Source organism: Neofelis nebulosa, chromosome 4 (genome assembly GCF_028018385.1).
Source record: "Neofelis nebulosa isolate mNeoNeb1 chromosome 4, mNeoNeb1.pri, whole genome shotgun sequence".
Taxonomy (NCBI): domain Eukaryota; kingdom Metazoa; phylum Chordata; class Mammalia; order Carnivora; family Felidae; genus Neofelis; species Neofelis nebulosa.
Genome location: NC_080785.1, coordinates 73,075,752 through 73,094,527, shown reverse-complemented (window position 1 = coordinate 73,094,527; position 18,776 = coordinate 73,075,752). Strand labels below are relative to the sequence as shown.

The window sequence follows — 18,776 nt, the reverse complement described above, 5'->3', positions numbered from 1 at the left end:
CTTTAGGACTAAATTATTAACAAAAGGTCTTTGAAAAAATTAATTCCAAACTAGTTAAGGCATTGGTCTGTCCAAATTTACTGTAAAATTAATGCTAATGTTTACTATTAAATCTTTTTGCTAGTTGTCAAATTGTACTAATAAAGCTAGATTTTAAGGATTAATAATTACATTTTTCTTCCTGTGAAAACACAGTAGGACTTAAAATTTCATAAAAAGCAAGGTTTTAAAATATTAATCTTTGAATAAAAACCACAACTTTAAATGACTCTGGTATAGTCAGCTACATAAGGAACAAATCTTTGAGAAATTATATTAACTAGACATTATATTTAAACTACTTCATTTATATAACTATATGTCTTAAGTGATTATCCTTGTACAATAGCTTAGATTAAGTATTCGAGATACTTTTTAAAAGTACTAAATGCTTTTATCAGCATTTTGTTTAATATGGTCAAAATAAATTATACTGCACAAGTTTTTGTTTTGCACACAATTTAATGTAGCTAATCAATCAAATTAGTTTAGTAGCTTCTAATTTTTTTTTTTAATTTTTTTTTTTTAACGTTTATTTATTTTTCAGACAGAGAGAGACACAGCATGAATGGGGGAGGGGCAGAGAGAGAGGGAAACACAGAATCGGAAGCAGGCTCCAGGCTCTGAGCCATCAGCCCAGAGCCCGACGCGGGGCTTGAACCCGCGGACCGCGAGATCGTGACCTGAGCCGAAGTTGGACGCTTAACCGACTACGCCACCCAGGCGCCCCTAGGCCAGACTGTTTTTACCTAACTCCTATACTCTCATCCCTGTACTACCTCTGTGAGCATGGGCTTTGCAGTCAGAGATACATGGCTTCCGATTTTGACTGCCATTTTCCAAAGATAAGAATGTGAAAAAGTTTATCTTCTCCATGCCTCAGCTTTCCTCTTAGAATGATAGATTAAAAAAAACAGAACAAATAAAAAGTCCCATATAGGGTAGTAACACATCTACTTGTAGATTTGGTGTAAAGTTTAGAGAAAATATGAAGTGCTTACACTGGTTGTTGTTAATATCAAATGAAATGGGTCAAGAGATAATAATAAGACTATTATTAATGAAATGTACGTATGCCTTTTTCTTTTTAAACCTCAGGTTACTTAGGGAATTGTTCGGCTTAATGGGATTCCAGATCTTCACAAGTTTATCCTGTTTTGGCAACCTTTCTTTTTTTTTCTAGTTGCAGAAACTGTTAAGACATTTCAGCACCTGTTTTCCCTTTTCTAATACATTAAGGAGAAACCAAAGACAAAGTTTGGAACAAAATTAATACAACTTTAGATATAAAATAAGAGTTTAGGGGACAATATATATTCATCATAGTGAGGTTTGCTTTTTTGCTTCAGGCTCATAGTTTGCATGTATTATTGTATATATGTATGTATTTTTATTGGGTTATAGAGTCAAACTTAAAACACCAATTGAGCCTTTCATACTTAATCCTCTCTGCTACAATTCCTTGACCTGATTTTGTGTATTTTAAGAATATTCAGGACTCTGATGAGCCTAACAGCTGACAATATCTAGAACTCCAAAAAGTCATTTTTTCACTTGAAATTAATCCTTTCATATTCATATTAAGAAATACAATTGTAGGAGTCCGAAATTTGAAAATTTTTCTTCACAGAACTTCATAAAGCTGAAACAGTCTCGAGGTCACCTGCTGTAATGATACTCTTGGTATCTTAACACTTTACTATCATAAAATAAAACTCTAAAGGTATAGTCTGGGTGCACTGCCCTGAGCTGCTGGTTTCTTGGTAGCCACACTGAACAGATAATAAATAGCTTCAGCTGTAGGAGTGGTCAAAGGTACACGAGGCATGAACCTGGGATGTGGCCTATGCAAGGGCCTTTTGCTGGTTACCAGTGGACACCCTGCTAGCCTAAGATGAAATAACATCCTTAGTTGTTCCACATAGTTTAGTCATAAAAAGGCATAATCTTTTTAATATAAATGTACATAATTGCATTTTCCGGTTTCTTTTAGGGGGGAAATTTGTTTTGAAGTACATCATTGCTCTTACCTGTTGAACTGGACATTGTTAGATTATTTGCAATGGATAAGACTATCCTGGATTATGAAAAATATAAAACATATGCATCATTACCTTACTGCATGTGCAGTTCTGCAATCTGTACTTTTGGTAACATGCTTATTAACTGATACTTAGGTTATTGGTTCCTGTAATGCCCTGGCAGTCATCGAGAACCTTGTCTCTGCAATCACACTACCTAAGTTAGAATTCCAGCTACAATCACATAGGTACTGAGTGGTCTTAAGTGTAGAATACTTAACATTTCACAGTCTGAATTTGTGTATCTTATAAAATGGGTTTAATCCTAATACCTATTTTTTTTTTTTTTTTTTATTTTTGGGACAGAGAGAGACAGAGCATGAACGGGGGAGGGGCAGAGAGAGAGGGAGACACAGAATCGGAAACAGGCTCCAGGCTCCGAGCCATCAGCCCAGAGCCTGACGCGGGGCTCGAACTCACGGACCGCGAGATCGTGACCTGGCCGAAGTCGGACGCTTAACCGACTGCGCCACCCAGGCGCCCCCCTAATACCTATTTTTGACATTGTTTTGATTGTATAAATATTTGTATATTTTACATAGGCTTACAATACATGAGAGTTAAAATGTTTTTTTCGGAAAACAAAAATGGGAATCAAATCTGAAAATGTGTATCCTCTTTTATTTTCAGAAGGGAGTAATATGGGTACTGAAGAAACTAATTTTGATCGTGGCTACATAAAAAAGAAATTGGAACATGGACTTACACGAATATGGCAGGTTTGGGTTTTTTTTAATTATTTTCTTTACAAAAGCAACTGAAACTTTCATGTCAAAGTTTTAGAAATTTGGTGTTTGAACTTTTCTGTACTTATTTGTATTCCTTATAGATTTAGTTATATGTTAGTTTTTCTTTGGACTATATCTGTCATTTAATTTAACTTCTGTAATTTAGTTCACAGTTTTATTTGTCTGTAAATCTTCTAATTTGAAAATCTCTATTGGGAATATATATATATTCCTTGGTTACATTTTTGCTTTTAGTGTCCTAGCAAATGCACACTTACCTTAAGAAATTGCTTTCTTATTGAGATACTCTATTTATTTTTATTTCATTTATTTATGTTTTCTTTCCTTTCTGTTAATTTTAGATAAAGGAAAACTAAATAGGTGATAGTTGGGTTAACCTCTAGTATAGAATGAAAAAGTTTTTTCTAAGTCAGTGATTTTGTGCCTTGAGGGCATCTTACATGTTTATTGACTGAATGTATCTTCTTAAACTTTTCTTTTACAGTTTAGTGGCATAGTTGTTATCAGATAATTAAATTTGTTAATTTCTTTAAATTTATTACTTCCTAGACAAAAGCGTAATTTCTTTGAAGATAACTCTTATTTGTTTTTTTTGGGCTGCTCTTTTGAATCATATAGTAATTCTATTCTTAATTTTTTGAGGAACTTCAGTACTATTTTCCACAGTGGTTACACCAATTTACATTCCTATCAGTAGTGCTAAATCAAGAGTTCCTTTTTTTTCACATCCTCAGCAACACTTGTTATTTCATCTCTTTTTTGATTTTAGCCATTTTGACAGGTATAGGGTGATATCTCATGGTTCTGATATCGCATTTCTCTGATGATTAGTGACATTGAGATCTTTTCATGTGTCTGTTGGCCATCTGTATGCCTTCTTTGGAAAAATGTCTACTCAGGTCCTTTGCCCATTTTTAATTGGATTATTTGAGGATTTTTTTTTGCAGTTGAGTTGTATAATTTCTTTATATATTCTCAGATATATCATTTGCATATATCGTCTCCCATTCAGTAGGTTGTCTTTCCATTTTGTTGATGGTTTCTTTCGCCATGAAAAAGCATTTTATTTTTGTGTAGTTCCAATACTTTATTTTTGCTTTTGTTTCCCTTGCCTGAGGTAAAAAATCTGTAAAGATGTTGCTAAGGCTCATGTCCAAGAGATTACTGCTTATGTTTTCTTTTAGGAGTTTTATGGTTTCAGGTGTCACATTTAGGTCTTTAATCCATTTTGAATTTGTTTTTGTGCTTAGGGAAGAAAGTGGTCCAGTTTCATTCTTTTGCATGTAGCTTTCCAGTTTTTCCAGCATCATTTATTGAAGAAACTGTCTTTTCTCCCATGGTGTATTCTTGCCTTCTTTATCATAGATTAATTGACCATACAAGTGTGGGTTTATTTCTGGGCTATTATACTCCATTGGTCTATGTATCTATTTTTGTGCCAGTAATATACTGTTTTGATTGTTTCAGTTTTGCAATATATCTTGAAGTCTGGCATTGTGATACCTCCAGCTTTGTTGTTCTTTCTCAAGATTGCTTTGGCTATTTGGGGTCTTTTTTTGTGGTTCCATACAAATTTTGGATTGTTTGTTCTAGCTCTATGAAAAGTGCTGTTGGTATTTTGATAGGGATTGCATTAAATCTGTAGGTTGCTTTGGCTGGTATGGACATTTTAACAATATTCTTTGAGTCTATGAGCAAGGAATATCCTTCCATTTGTTTGTGTTGTCTTCAATTTCTTTCATCGTTTCATAGTTTTCAGAGTAAAGGTCTTTCACCTTTTTTGGTTGTTTATTCCTAGGTATTTTATTCTTTTTGGCGCAGCAGTAAGTGGAATTATTTTCTTAATTTCTCTTTCTGCTACTTTGTTATTAGTTTATAGAAATGCTACTGATTTCTAGGTATTAATTTTGTATTTTGAAATTTTGTTGAACTTATTTTTTACTTCTAGTAGTTTTTGGGTCAAGTCTTTAAGGTTTTCTATGTATAATACCCTATAATCTGCCAGTGACAGTTTAAGTTCTTCCTTACAAATATGGATGCCTCCTTTCTTTTTCTTGTCTAATTGCTTTGGCTAGGACATCCAGTGTTGAATAAAAGTAGCAAGAGTGGGCATCTTTTTCTTATTCCTAATCTTGGAGGAAAAGCTCTCAGTTTTTTACCATTGAGTATGATGTTAGCTGTGGGTTTTTCATATATGGCCTTTATTCTATATTAAACTACTTAAAAAAAAAGTTTATTTATTTTGAAAGAGAGAGTGTGGTGAGGGGCAGAGAGAGAGAGGGAGAGAAAGAATCCTAAGCAGGCTCCATGATATCAGTGCGTGGAGCCCAATGTGTGGCTTGATCCCATGTACCCTGAGATCATGACCTGAACTGAAATCAAGAGTTACATGCTTAATCAACTGAGCCCCCCCAGGCATCCCTAAACTGCTTTTTTTTTAAAAAGTTTGTTTTTATTTTTGAGAGAAAAAGAGCAGGAGTGGGGCAGGGACAGAGAGAGAGGGAGGCACAGAATCAGAAGCAGGCTCCAGGCTCTGAGCTGTCAGCACAGAGCTCGACGTGGGGCTTGAACTCAAAAACTACGGTATCATGACCTAGGCCGAGGTAAGATACTTAATTGACTGAGCCACCCAGCTGCTCCCTTTAACTGCTTTTTAATTTATTATTAATTATGGATTTGGGCTGATGTTTTTCTGAATTTTATATATACTGGAAAGGGAAATCTCATACCCACTGAGTATAAGTGTAGGGTCAGATAGGAGTTATTTCTGATTTAATTTCCTGATATAGTCTCCTAATAACACTGATTGTACTTGAAATTGTAGAATCCATGGCAGAATTTCTGGTAATTCAGTGTACTTTGAAATACTGACCTGGCATTTCATATAGCTAGTTTCCATTCAGTCTGGCAATCTGATATCATTCCTGATATAGTAGAATCTGTTAAATATGAGGTTTAGTAAATTAAAGCATTTAGCTAGTTTAATGAAAGTGATCATTCTTTTGAGTATAGATTATTGTGTTGTACATTTCAAGCTTTAGAATATCTTCATCTCCACCACTCCCAAGTCTCATTTGCCCCCCTACCACAGTTCTCAACTAGTTCTAAACAGTATTTTGCATACATTAGGAACGCATTTGAGTGTTTGTCAGTTGAAAGTACAAGGCTCAATTCAATTTGAAAAAGCAAAACCTATGAAAAACAAATGTTTTTTGATAACATATTCAGCAGGCAAACCTGACCCAATTTGAATTCATTCAGCAACAGAACCAGACCAGTATTGTCATTAAACTTTTTGTAGTGTTTATCTCATTAAAGTGAACATTTATATGTTGCAGGAATATTAATGCATTTTATTTTGGGATACTGCCTTATACCCCACTGGGGCTGTTATATGATATATGCTATATATGTGCCATAATACATTTCTAACATCTGAAATCCTGAATTCAACACATAAGTGAGTGCGTGACAATTTGTATACTTTCGTCATAAATATAGGGATAATTAAATTCTAAGAAGATATTTAACCTTTCTGACATAAAAATTAAATTCAAAATCAGAATGACTGTGATTTTTGATACGAAAATTTTTAGAATATTTTCCATGCATTTTTACTCAACTAGAAAGTCTGTAATAAAAAAGTTTGTATCAATTGTACCATTTGGCAGAAACTGTCAATTTGAGAACACAGAGGTGAACCCATGATACTTGACCTTATGGAGCTTACAAACCTAACTATATGAAAGTCTTGATCTTCCAAGATTTTTATTTTATCTTTAAATATTTGATATGTAAGAAATTATTCATATTATTCATGTGCTTATTATTTCTTTTTACTATAGAGAATTAGGGTTGCAATATTTCTACTTTTTGTGAATTTGAGATTTTCTTTACATCCTATTAGCCACCCACTTAAAAATGTTTTGCTTGGGCATTTGGAAAAATAACCATGTATTTCTTCTTTGTGGTGGGAGTTAAGTTTTATGTGTATATTAAAGCAAGCTTATTATTAATTGTATTATTCTAATCTATATTTTATTTATTTTTTGTTTCCTTGGCCTGTGTCATTCTGAGGGAGGGGTTTTAATCTTTCAGAAGAATTGTAATTTTGTCAGGTTTTTGTTTTATTTCTAACAATAGCTTTTGCTTTTTATACTTGGATGCTAGGTTGATTGATGCTGCAATGCTAATAACCACTTTACCTACCTTCTTTGTATGTAATTCCCTTCATTAATTAAAAAAATATATAGTTCTTTTGTCCTGAGGCATTTTGCTATGAATTCTAGCTTGTTTTATTATTACCATTGCTGTGTTTATTTTGTTCATATTTTCCTTTGTGTCTTTATTTTAAATGCTTTTGGATCATGTTTGTGTCTTCTATAAATATAAAAGAAATGTTTTTTTTTGAGAGACTTTATCTTTTAATTAGGCAGTTGAATCTGTTTATATTTTTATTAGTGTTTTAATTCATAGTTCTTTAATTATTAGAGAAGGTGAACATTTAAAAACTCCATAACTTAACTGATTTGTGAATTATTTGTTTTTTGTTCATAAGTTCTAAATGATTTATATGATAATGAGTAATCTTTTGTATATCATATGTCTGTTCACTTATTTTCAATATGCAGATGATCTACATTTTTATGAAGTCAAACTATTGACCTTTGTCCTTTGTAATTTATGCTACATTTATTCTTAAACTATTTTTTCCTATGTAAAGCTCAGGTCAACATTCATCTGGTAATTATAGATATTTATCTATACATTATCTATACATTACAATCTTTACATTAATTGCTATATCCCAAGTACGTAGAGTACTGCCTAGAACACTTAATAGGTACTCAGAAAATATTTTTGCTTTATTGGGTTAATTTTTAATTTTTTGAAAACATACAAAAACACTTATTCAGCCCTTTTATATATCTTTTGATATGTGATGTAGAGAGGAAAGAGTTGTTCTTCCCCCCAAATCTAGTTGTTTTTCCTTTCACTATTTTCTGGATGATCTTTTTTCTTGTGTCTTTATTTGTGATGCCTCCTTATAGCAAGGTCCAGTGAAAAGAGACTTTGGAGGCAGAGAGACCTGGGTTCAAGTCTTAGCTTTGTCATTCATGGTGCATGTGAATTTAGAGAATTACTTGACCTATTTTCAGTTTTTTATCTCTTAGGATAATAAATGCCTGCTCAACAGAACGATTTTAGGATTAATGATAATATGTGAAGTTCTTAGCACAATGCTGACAAAAAGTAAATAATGGGCAAACAGTAGTTTTTATTGCGGTTTCTTAAGCTCATGTATATATATTAGCACTATTTCTGAGGTGTCATATTTTATTGATTCTTTGGGTATTGGTAGTATTCTTTTTTAAAAAATAGTTTTTTATGTATTTAATGCAGATAGTACAAGTCCTCCAACATCACTTACATCTTTAAAAATTTTTTTTTAAGCATTTATTTATTATTGAGAGAGAGAGAGAATGAACATGGGAGGGACAGAGAGAGGGGAAGACACAGTATCTGAAGCAGGCTCCAGGCTCTGAGCTGTCAACACAGAACCTGATGCAGGGCTTGAACTTACGAGCAGTGAGATCATGACCTGAGCTGAAGTCGGATGCTTAACCGACTGAGCCACCCAGTCACCCCATTCACTTATACCTTTTAAGCTGTCTTTTCAAAGCTTTATTTTAAAAAAAGAGGTTATTGCCTGCTTCTTATTTCTGGTGAATTTTAGAGTGATTGTTCAAAGGAAAAGTTTTTTGTGATTTGGTTAGTATTGCATTGAACCACTGCATTAATTTGGAAAAGTTGACTTGCACTATTTAGTCACTCATTCAGTCCCTTGACTCTCATTTTATTGAAATTTCTTTTGTATCCTATTAGGGTTCTTAGTTCTTTCTTATAGGTCTGATATTGCCTTTTAAAATTTTTCCTAAGTATATTACACTTTTAACATTTATTTTAAATAGAATCTCTTCGGGGCACCTGGGTAGCTCAGTCAGTTAAGCGGCCGACTTCATCTCAGGTCGTGATCTCGCGGCCCGTGAGTTTAAGCCCCGCATCGGGCTCTGTGCTGACAGCTCAGAGCCTGGAGCCTGTTTCAGATTCTGTGTCTCCCTCTCTCTGACCTTCCCCCGTTCATACTCTGTCTCTCTCTGTCTCAAAAATAAATAATGTTAAAAAAAAATTAAAAATAAATAAATAAATGGAATCTCTTCAATTTAAGGTGCTACAGCAGAAATACATGAAAACTTAATTTTTATGTATTATACATAATCACTTGAAATAGTTATCTTATTAATTCTAATTATTTTTTAATTGGTTATTTTGGGGTTTCTAGCCTACCAAGCTACACATAAGTGGTGATTTTTATCTTCATAGCCAACACTTGGGTATAATTCTTATCTTACATGTGTGTGTATGTATTAATAGTGATGATTGTGGCCATTACTATTTTTATACTGATGCTTGTGGAATTGTCTCTATGATACCACTGTAAGGATATTGGTTATTGTCCTAAATATATATTCTTAATAATATATTCCTGTCTCATTTTAATTTGTAACTATAGAATAAATGGTTCTGGGAACTTATTTTCTATATTTTGGATTTACCTGAAATATTTTTTTGTTTTGTTTTACAGGATGTTCAACTAAAAGTAAAAACCTACTTGCTTGGAACGGATTTGTCTATATTTAAATATGATGATTTCATCTTTGTTTTGGATATAATCAGCAGGTACTGTTTGAGATCTTGTTTTAATTCTTTAGTTTGTTTCATTCAACCATGGTAATCAAAGAAATCATGAATCAGTGAGTTATCAGGTGTAACTTCTTCATGGAAATGAAGACAATTGAACATTCATCATCTAATTTCTGCTGGGTTTCTGTCCTTCAGATGTCTGTAAACCATAATGAATTTGTGATGTTTAGAATTTCTTCAAACATCCATTTTTTTGGTTTGTTATCTTTGAAGAAAGATGACCTAGACTACTTTTGTTCTATAAGGATGTTACTGAAATTAATATGAATTTTTTTATCCAACTAGGTTGATGCAAGTTGGAGAAGAATTTTGTGGTAGCAAATCTGAAGTTTTGCAAGAGTCCATCAGAAAACAAAGCGTCAATTATTTTAAGAACTACCATAGGTAGGAACTCTAATAAAATGTGAATAGACTTATGTACATAATGAGAATACTTTGTCTCATGTTTAAACCTTATAGCATTAATTGGTTTAAAACAATTACTTTTGAATTTGGAAGAATTTGTTCTTTGAAGTCTTTTTAAGATGGTTAAGGACTTTTTTCCCTCCAATATCCCATAAAATAAAATACCCTCATTACTTATTTATTATAAATTTAATAGATTGTTTTGAGGGGCTCAAAATGTTGAACTAAATATTAAACCAGTTTCTCTTTGGGTGAAAGATTATTATTATGTCAGAGTTCACCAAAACAATTTGGCCACTATTCTATACCTCCATATGTGGTGTGAGCTGGTAAGAAAGTTAGATGGGTGGAGTCAGCGCTCATTGAGGGGTTACTTAAATGCATCTGCCTTTTAGGAGTAAGAAGGCTTCTAAAGAACAGGACATGATATTTAGGATCAAGCCACAAAGTCAAGATTATGTATTACATTCCAAAACAGTCATCACTGACTTTAGAAAGGGTGATTAGGAATGGTTTTGGGAATGGAGGAAGGTAGGAAAGAATGTTTAATTAGCAATGTGATTGGATAATTAAAGCAGCATTAAATCGAGAGAGCTATTTGTTAGCCCTTTCCTGATACAAGGTGAGCCCTGTACTATATGTACTGTATCCCTTATATACAATTTATCATTTGAATTGTATCTTAATTTTATTGTACATTTTTACTTTTTAAAATTTTGACTTTTTAAAAAATTTTGTTTTTACATTTATTCGTTTTTGAGAGACAGAGAGACAGAGCACAAGTGGGGGAGGGGCAAAGGGAGAGGGAGACACAGAATCCGAAGCAGGCTCCAGGCTCTGAGCTGTCAGCACAGAGCCCAATGCGGGGCTCGAACCCACAAACCGCGAGATCATGACCTGAGCTGAAGTCGGATGCTCAACTGACTGAGCCACCCAGGTGCCCCAAGGTTTGATTTTTTTGGCTGTTATTTGATGCCAGGGTTGGTGAGGATTTTAAATTCTGTTTTTTCTCCTTGTTCAGGGTCAATACATGGTTACAGTCATTGATGTCATATCAGAAGAGAGATTATTGGACATCAAACTATTAACTAATTTATTATTAAATATATTTAAGTACAAGTGTTCTGTGTTAATTGTGAACTATTAAATATGTTTTGAAAGGGATTTAGATTGATCCAGTACAAAAGTAGAGCCTTTGAATTTTATAATTGAATTGAAGAGAATGTTTAGAAAATTAAAAAAAATTTTTTTTAATTGATCATATCTCAGGAAAACAGTGGAAAGGGGACAGCATGAAACACTAACACTGCCTTTGTTTATTTATAATTTTTTTTTCCTGTTAAAACTTAAGCCATGTTGAAACAGACGGCCTGACTTGTATGCATTGCTGTACAAAAGGAGCAGTTTTTATTTTACTTTATGGAGCCTGACATGGGGCTTGAACTCAGAACCCTGAGATCAAGACCTGAGTTAAGATCAAGACTTGGATGTTTAACCAACTGAACCACCCAGGTGCTCCAAAATAATTAGTTTTTATTTTATTTTTATTTTTTTTAATTTTTTTTTAGCGTTTATTTATTTTTGAGACAGAGATAGAGCATGAACGGGGTGGGTCAGAGAGAGAGGGAGACATAGAATCTGAAACAGGCTCCAGGCTCTGAGCTGTCAGCACAGAGCCCGACACGGGGCTCGAACCCACGAACTGCGAGATCATGACCTGAGCTGAAGTCGGACGCTTAGCCGACTGAGCCACCCAGGCGCCCCTAAAATAATTAGTTTTTAAATCAGAGGTGGGAAAGGATAAGGAACTATGAAGGAACCAGAAGCCTCACTTACCTGTCAGAATGAAAGCATGCCACGTATGCATTTTCAAAGATTACTTTTATTCAGTAAGACAGCTGGGAGACATTTTGGTGTTTCTAGTGACTGCAAGATTTGTGCAATGCAAAAACACTTATTTAATTATCTCTTTTCTGCTTTTTACTTCACTTGTTGTCAAAAGGTGTCTGTCATCTATGGCAGCCAGGCACGGGCATTTCTAGACTATGACCATGATGGAGTTTCCTCACCAAAGTTCACCTTGATGAAATTAGAGGTTGTAGAAATGAATTGTTAAATGTTTCCACAACACTCAAAGTTTTAATGGACTTCTCTTAGAAGTGTTTATGAAATTTGTTTCCCATTGAAGAGGCTGTACTGTATTTAAAAAAAAAATTTTTTTTAATGTTTTATTTATTTATTTATTTATTTTTTTTTTTAACATTTAGTTTTGAGACAGAGAGAGACAGAGCATGAACGGGGGAGGGTCAGAGAGAGAGAGAGAGAGAGAGGGAGACACAGAATCTGAACCAGGCTCCAGGCTCTGAGCCATCATCACAGAGCTTGATGAGGGGCTTGAACTCACGAACCGTGAGATCATGACCTGAGCCGAAGTCGGACGCTTAACCGACTGAGCCACCCAGACGCCCCTAACATTTTATTTATTTTTGAGAGAGACAGACAAGAGTGTGAGCGGGGGAGGGGCAGAGAGAGAGAGGGAGACACAGAATCTGAAGCAGGCTGCAGGCTCTGAGCTGTCAGCACAGAGCCAGACGCGGGGCTGGAACCCATGAACCGTGAGATTGTGACCTGGGTCAAAGTCAGATGCTTAACCGACAGAGCCACCCAGGAGCCCCTATACTGTATTTTTAGAAAGAGAGCTGGACTGGGAGATAGACTTGGGTTCTTATCCCACTTTTGCTGCTTGCCAGCTCCCTGACATTGGACAAATCATTTAACTTCTCTGGGATATTGGTTCTATCAACTGCAAAATGAGGTGGCTAGTCAAAAAGGTCTCCATAAGTGTTGCCAGCAGATCTTGTCCTTTTTTTCTTGCTGCATTGTATGTTAGGCTGTTGGGATACGTTAAAAAGTAAACATTTAACTTTCTTTTAAAGATTTTTCTCTACTCCCAGTTTCTAAACAAGTCTAGCTTATATACTGGCTATAGTCATTATCTCTCCAACAGCTGCCATTTAGAAAATTACAATAAAAATCATTTGGTAAAATTAGTGCCAACCATTAATGTGTTCTGAAGTGTATCTTTTTCTTTATAAAGCAAGATAAACTTTACAGGTGGTTTAGAAATGATGCCAATGTATGATAATACTGAATTGACAGAAGTCATTGCATTAGCTAGTGATGAATCTAAATCTATTAAATGCCAATTTAATGTCTTAGTCACCAAATCAAATTATACTACATAAATATTGAAAAGCAGAATGAAGCATGGTGAAATACAGATCAAGTGGGTTTTAATTTTGTTAATAAAAATGTTAAAATATGCTCACAATTTGTTTCATGGTTTTCTACTACCAAATAGAGCTTTTGAGAATGAAGAAATTCTTGGACCAAATTATTCAGACTTAGAGTCTACTTAGACTATTGGTTTGAAAATGTAGGCATAATAAAAAGATGAAAATAGAAGCATTTTACTCTTTGGGTGGAACATCTTCTGTTTATAAAGTGTGCTCCTGTTGGCTTGTGATAGTTGTATAAAAGACTGTATGCAATTATCTTTTTCTAGGGCAAAATTATATGAGACTATGAGGGAGCACAGTCTATATCAATATGAATTCTTACCTTACAAAAATATAGGTTTTATTCCCCCAAATTCCTTTATGTTCATGTACCAAGTTTGTATACATCCGAAGCAATCCTTCTGCCAGATGCTGCAGAATTCCCAAAGCACAAATTCTTGGATTTAAATAGTAATGACAAAAAAATTATGTAGAATATGTAATTGTCAAAACATTCTATTTAAAACAAGTGCATTTTAATTTTTAATTACTCTAATAATCAAATCTTATAAAATATTTTCAAGGATCCTAAAGGTCCAGCAACTGGTGTTAAAAGAGGGGAGTGGTCACCTATCCTTTTAGGGAGAAAAACTCTCCCATTGCCTGAGTAAGAAAGTTTTATTTATTTTTTTTATTTTTGACAGAGAGAGAGAGAGAGCATACGTGCGTGCATGTAGGGCAGAAGGAGACAGAGAATAGTAAGCAGGCTTCACACTCAGCCTGGAGCCCAATGTGGGGCTTGATCTCAGAACCATGAGATCATGACCTGAGGTGAAATCAATAGTCAGATGCCTAACTGACTGAGCCATCCAGGCTCCCCAAGAAAGATTTACTTTTAAAGTATCTTTAAGATGTGTGTTTCTAGGACCAAGTTTATTATCCATATACAGTACTTCTCTTTGTTTTCTACCTGGACCAAGTGATTTAACTGGAGGATGCATGGTACCTTTGCTTGTACCTTGGTGGAGGTGGCTCGGAGGATGTACAAAGTTGGGTTTGTTAGCCAGAGTGCCTGCATGTAGCTTTTCCAGTATGGTGATCTCAGAATGGTTGGGCTTCTTATATGGCAGCTGGCTTCCAATAACACTAATTTTCCAAAAGACACAGGTAGACGCTTCATGGCCTTTTCTGATGTATGTTTAGAAACCATGTAGTCTTGGATGGCTCAGTTGGTTAAGCGTTTGACTCTTGATACTGGCTCAGGCCATGATCTAGTGGCTGTGAAGTTGAGCCCTGTGTTGGGCTCTGTGCGAAGCATGGAGCCTGCTTAAGATTCTCTCTCTCTGCCCCTCCCTCCCTGCCCTCAAAACAAACAAACAAACAAACAAACAAACAAAAAAAGTCGTACAGTCCTTTTACCACATTCCTTGGAATACAAGCCTGTCATGAGGTTGGCCCAGATTCAAGAGGAGAGAAATTTGATGGGATACTGGTAAAGTCATGTCGCAGGAGAGAATGTGTGTGGGATAGGAGATATTGTTGCAACTCTCTTCACTGTATTTCTGGGGAGAATAGGAAAAATATTTTTCAGAAAACAGACGTTCTTGAATTTGATTATAATGGTACCAATAAATTATTTTTAGCATTTAAAATAATCTACTGTAAATTAGATTACATAAAAATAAAAACATTTGCATCTCTATGCAGTAGGCCTTAAATTTTTGAGTTAAATTGGGAACAGAATCTTCATGGTGTATATCTGATGTCAGATTAACTCCCTCTGCAACAGAACACAGTAATAGTGGGTGGACCACTATTAAACTCCACTTATACTATTGTTAAGAGGAGGAGTATAAACTCCTCCTTTATACTATTGTTATTGACTTCCAGTTTTCTTCCCGCTGGTAAAGTATTTGGGGGCAGTGTGGTGTTATCAGTGGCCTTAGGTTCCTGCCTCTATTGTGCTACTCACTAACTTCACCTCCTCAGTAATTTGGTTTTCTTCTCTGAGCATCAACTTCCTTCTCTTACAAATATGATGGGCTTGTACTGGCATCTTTACCTTCTTTGAAGTCTTTGTTTTTATCATTCGTTTTTGGAATCTGCCTTATATTGCATCAAGTCTTTTATCAAGTTAAATAAAAGATCGGGGTATCACACAGTTCTAATTCATGGATTTTTTTTTTCCTTTAATTCAGAGGTCAGTACATTTGAGATGCTTCTCAGATTGGTCATTGTTCTTCTTTACTATATTTGCCCTTTACAATCTTTCAAACTTCGTTTTAATTGTACCTGTTCTTTTGTATGCCACAGAAGCTTCTTTGTATCCTACTTGTATCTTATTTCTAAAAGACACAGAGGGCACCTGAACTGCTTAAATAGTAATAACTAGGATTGCTCTTCAAGTAATGTGTCTGCAGTCATATCTGTTATTCAGCATCTGATTGCAGTTTGTAGTTTGTATACACACTGCTTTTTCATCATAACTGCTATTCTTTGTGTGTATTAGTAGAGTAAAATAGAAGAAAGAAGTAAAATGCAAATCTTCCAATTTGTGTAAAATGTTCTTGGGCAAAAAGGTGTAAAGGAAGTTTTCTGTGGCTCTAATGAATCAATTTGGACAATATTAACCAATTTATCATTTATAGTCACAAAATAAGTAGATTTTTCAACTACAGTGCAATGAAAAGAATAAGATTTGGAAATAAAGGACCCTCTCTCTGCTGCCTCCTAGTCATGACCTTGCGACCCTTCATAATTGGATTGACATTTCCTAAGGCCCCTGGTGTCCATATTTTTAAAATAAGCCTGCCTTTATTGCAGACAATTTAGGGAGTGGAGTGAGAGGATTATTAAGGATTTATCTTTTGAAAAAAATATTAAAGTGTAATATTAAAGTGTACATACATCTTAATGGACAAATCCATAAATTTTTACATATGTGTATACCACATAAACTACCCAGATTAAGATACACAATTTTCCAGTCAAAACCATCCTTAGAGGTAACCACTGTTCTGACTTCTATCACTGTTGATTAGTCATGCCTGTTTTTGAACATTCTCTAAAGTCTTTTTTATGCTGTTTTGAGTTTTGATTTGTATTTAAAGTTTCCAGTTGTTTCTTGCACATATGCATACACACACACACACACACACACACACACACACACACATATACATATATAAATTGACTTAGTATGTTGACCTGAAATTCCTGTGATCTGGTGGTTAAATTAGCATTTTATTAAATCTAATAGTTGGAGATTCTTTTGAATTTTCTGTGTATACAGTTATGTCATTTGTGAATAATGATGGTTTTATGTATTCCTTTCTGATCTTTGTACTGGTTAAGACCTCTAGCACAGTTTTGAATACAAGTCATGACAAGTGTGTGTGGGGGGTGTCTTAATTGTGCAGTGCTTTGTTGTTAAGTATCATATTTGTGGTAGTCGGTTGTAGATACTTTGTATTAGATTAAAGAAATTCCTAAGAGACAAAGTAGACTTTAAGTCAAGAAGTATTGCTAAAAATAAAGAGAATACTTCATAATAATAAGGGGTTACTCATTAGGAAGAACAATAATTCTAAATTTGTATGCCCCTACTGACATAACTCTTAAACATATAAAGCAAAATATTCAGACTAAAAGGAGAAATAGACAATTCTATAATGATAGGATTTTTTTATATACCACTTTTCATGATTGATAATGAAGGCAGACAAGAAATCACTAAGGATATGTGTTTGACCAACATTCGCCTCATTTGTGTTTGTGTGTGAGAGAGAGACACACACAATTACAGAATATGTATTTTTTTCAAGAGCACACAGGAAGTTTATCAAAATTGATCATCTGTTGTGCCATAAAGCAAGTACTTAAAAAATGTCAAAGGATTGAAATTACAGAGATTATATTCTCTGACCACAGTGAAATTAAACTAGAAATAAGTAACAGAGAGGTAACAAGAAAAACCTACCAGTTTTTGGAAATTAAGCAACCTATTTTTAGTGGTCAAAGAAGAATCATATTGGAAGTTAGAAAATCTTTTTAAATGAATAATAATGAAACCATGACATCAAAATTGTGGGATTCACCTAAAGCAGAGGGTGGAGAGTTTCTAGCTTTAAGTTCATGTTTTTGGAAAAGGAGAAAGTTTGAAAATCAGTACACTTAACTTCACTTTCAAAAACTTACAAAGATGACAGCAAATTAAACAAGAAGAAACAGAGGGAGAAAAATGATAAGAGCAGAAATCACTGAAATAGAAAGCAAATGTATAGTAAAATTCTATAAAACTACTAGCAAGACTGAGCCAAAAAAAAAGAAAACAAATTTTCAATATCAGCATTTAAAAAGAGGGTACTTATAGATCCTAGACATTAAAAATATAATAGGGTGTCAACTATACTTCGATTAAAAAAAGAATACAGTAAATGTTTAGTAATATAGATATGTAATAAAATGATAGGAACAGCCTTCTGCTAATGAAATTGACAATGTAGATGAAAAGAGCAAGTTTCTTATAAAACGAAATTTAATAAGGTAACAAAATGAAATACAGAAAATCTGAATAGACATATGTATTTTAAAGAAGTTGAATATGCACTTTAAAACATTTCCATCTCGGGGCGCCTGGGTGGCTCAGTCGGTTAAGCGGCCGACTTCGGCTCAGGTCATGATCTCATGGTCTGTGAGTTCGAGCCCCGCGTCAGGCTCTGTGCTGACAGCTCAGAGCCTGGAGCCTGTTTCAGATTCTGTGTCTCCCTCTCTCTCTGCCCCTCCCTTATTCACACTCTGTCTCTCTCTGTCTCGAAAATAAATAAACGTTAAAAAAAAAATTAAAAAAAAATAAAACATTTCCATCTCTAGGCCTGCTGCCTTTCCTGGTAAATTCTACCCAACTTAAGGAGGAAAAATCAACACCACTCCTTCAGAGAATAGAGGAAAAGGGAATGCTTCATAATGTAGTTTATGAGTTCATCATAGCACTGGTACCAAAACGTAACAAGGACATTACAAAAAGAAAAATTATAGGCTAGTATCTCCTAAAAATATAGATGTAAAACTTCTAAACAAATATTAGCAAATTGCATTCAGTGATACCTAAAAAGGATAATAACATCACAAACAGATAATGTTTAAGAGGGAGAATAAGGTTGACTAAATATTTAAAATTAATTTAATTTACTAACAGGATATAGGAAAAATACCATAAAGATCATCACAGTAGGTGAAGAAAAAATTTTGATAAAAAAATTCCACCTTATTTCATAATTTTAAGAAATCATGTTTCTGTGTAATTTTTACTTTCAGTCTAATTATGGCCTTACATTTAAAGTGTATCTCATGTAAATAGCATGTAGTTTGTTTTGTTGTGTTGTTGTTTTATTATTTTTTTTAATGTTTATTTATTTTTGAGAGAGAGAGAGAGAGAGAGAGAGAGCAAGCAGGGGAGG

General features: G+C 34.2%; 1 protein-coding gene across 3 annotated transcripts in view; it reads left to right on the top strand.

Annotated features, from left to right (window-relative positions):
- The window catches only part of VPS50 (VPS50 subunit of EARP/GARPII complex), a 133,372-nt gene that overhangs the window by 64,960 nt on the left and 49,636 nt on the right, over positions 1-18,776 (top strand). For all 3 annotated transcript variants that reach the window (XM_058725087.1, XM_058725086.1, XM_058725085.1), the window contains 3 exons: positions 2,751-2,839; positions 9,516-9,610; positions 9,920-10,018. In XM_058725087.1, coding sequence (XP_058581070.1) covers positions 2,751-2,839; positions 9,516-9,610; positions 9,920-10,018 — 283 coding nt within the window. The remainder of the gene's footprint in view (positions 1-2,750; positions 2,840-9,515; positions 9,611-9,919; positions 10,019-18,776) is intronic.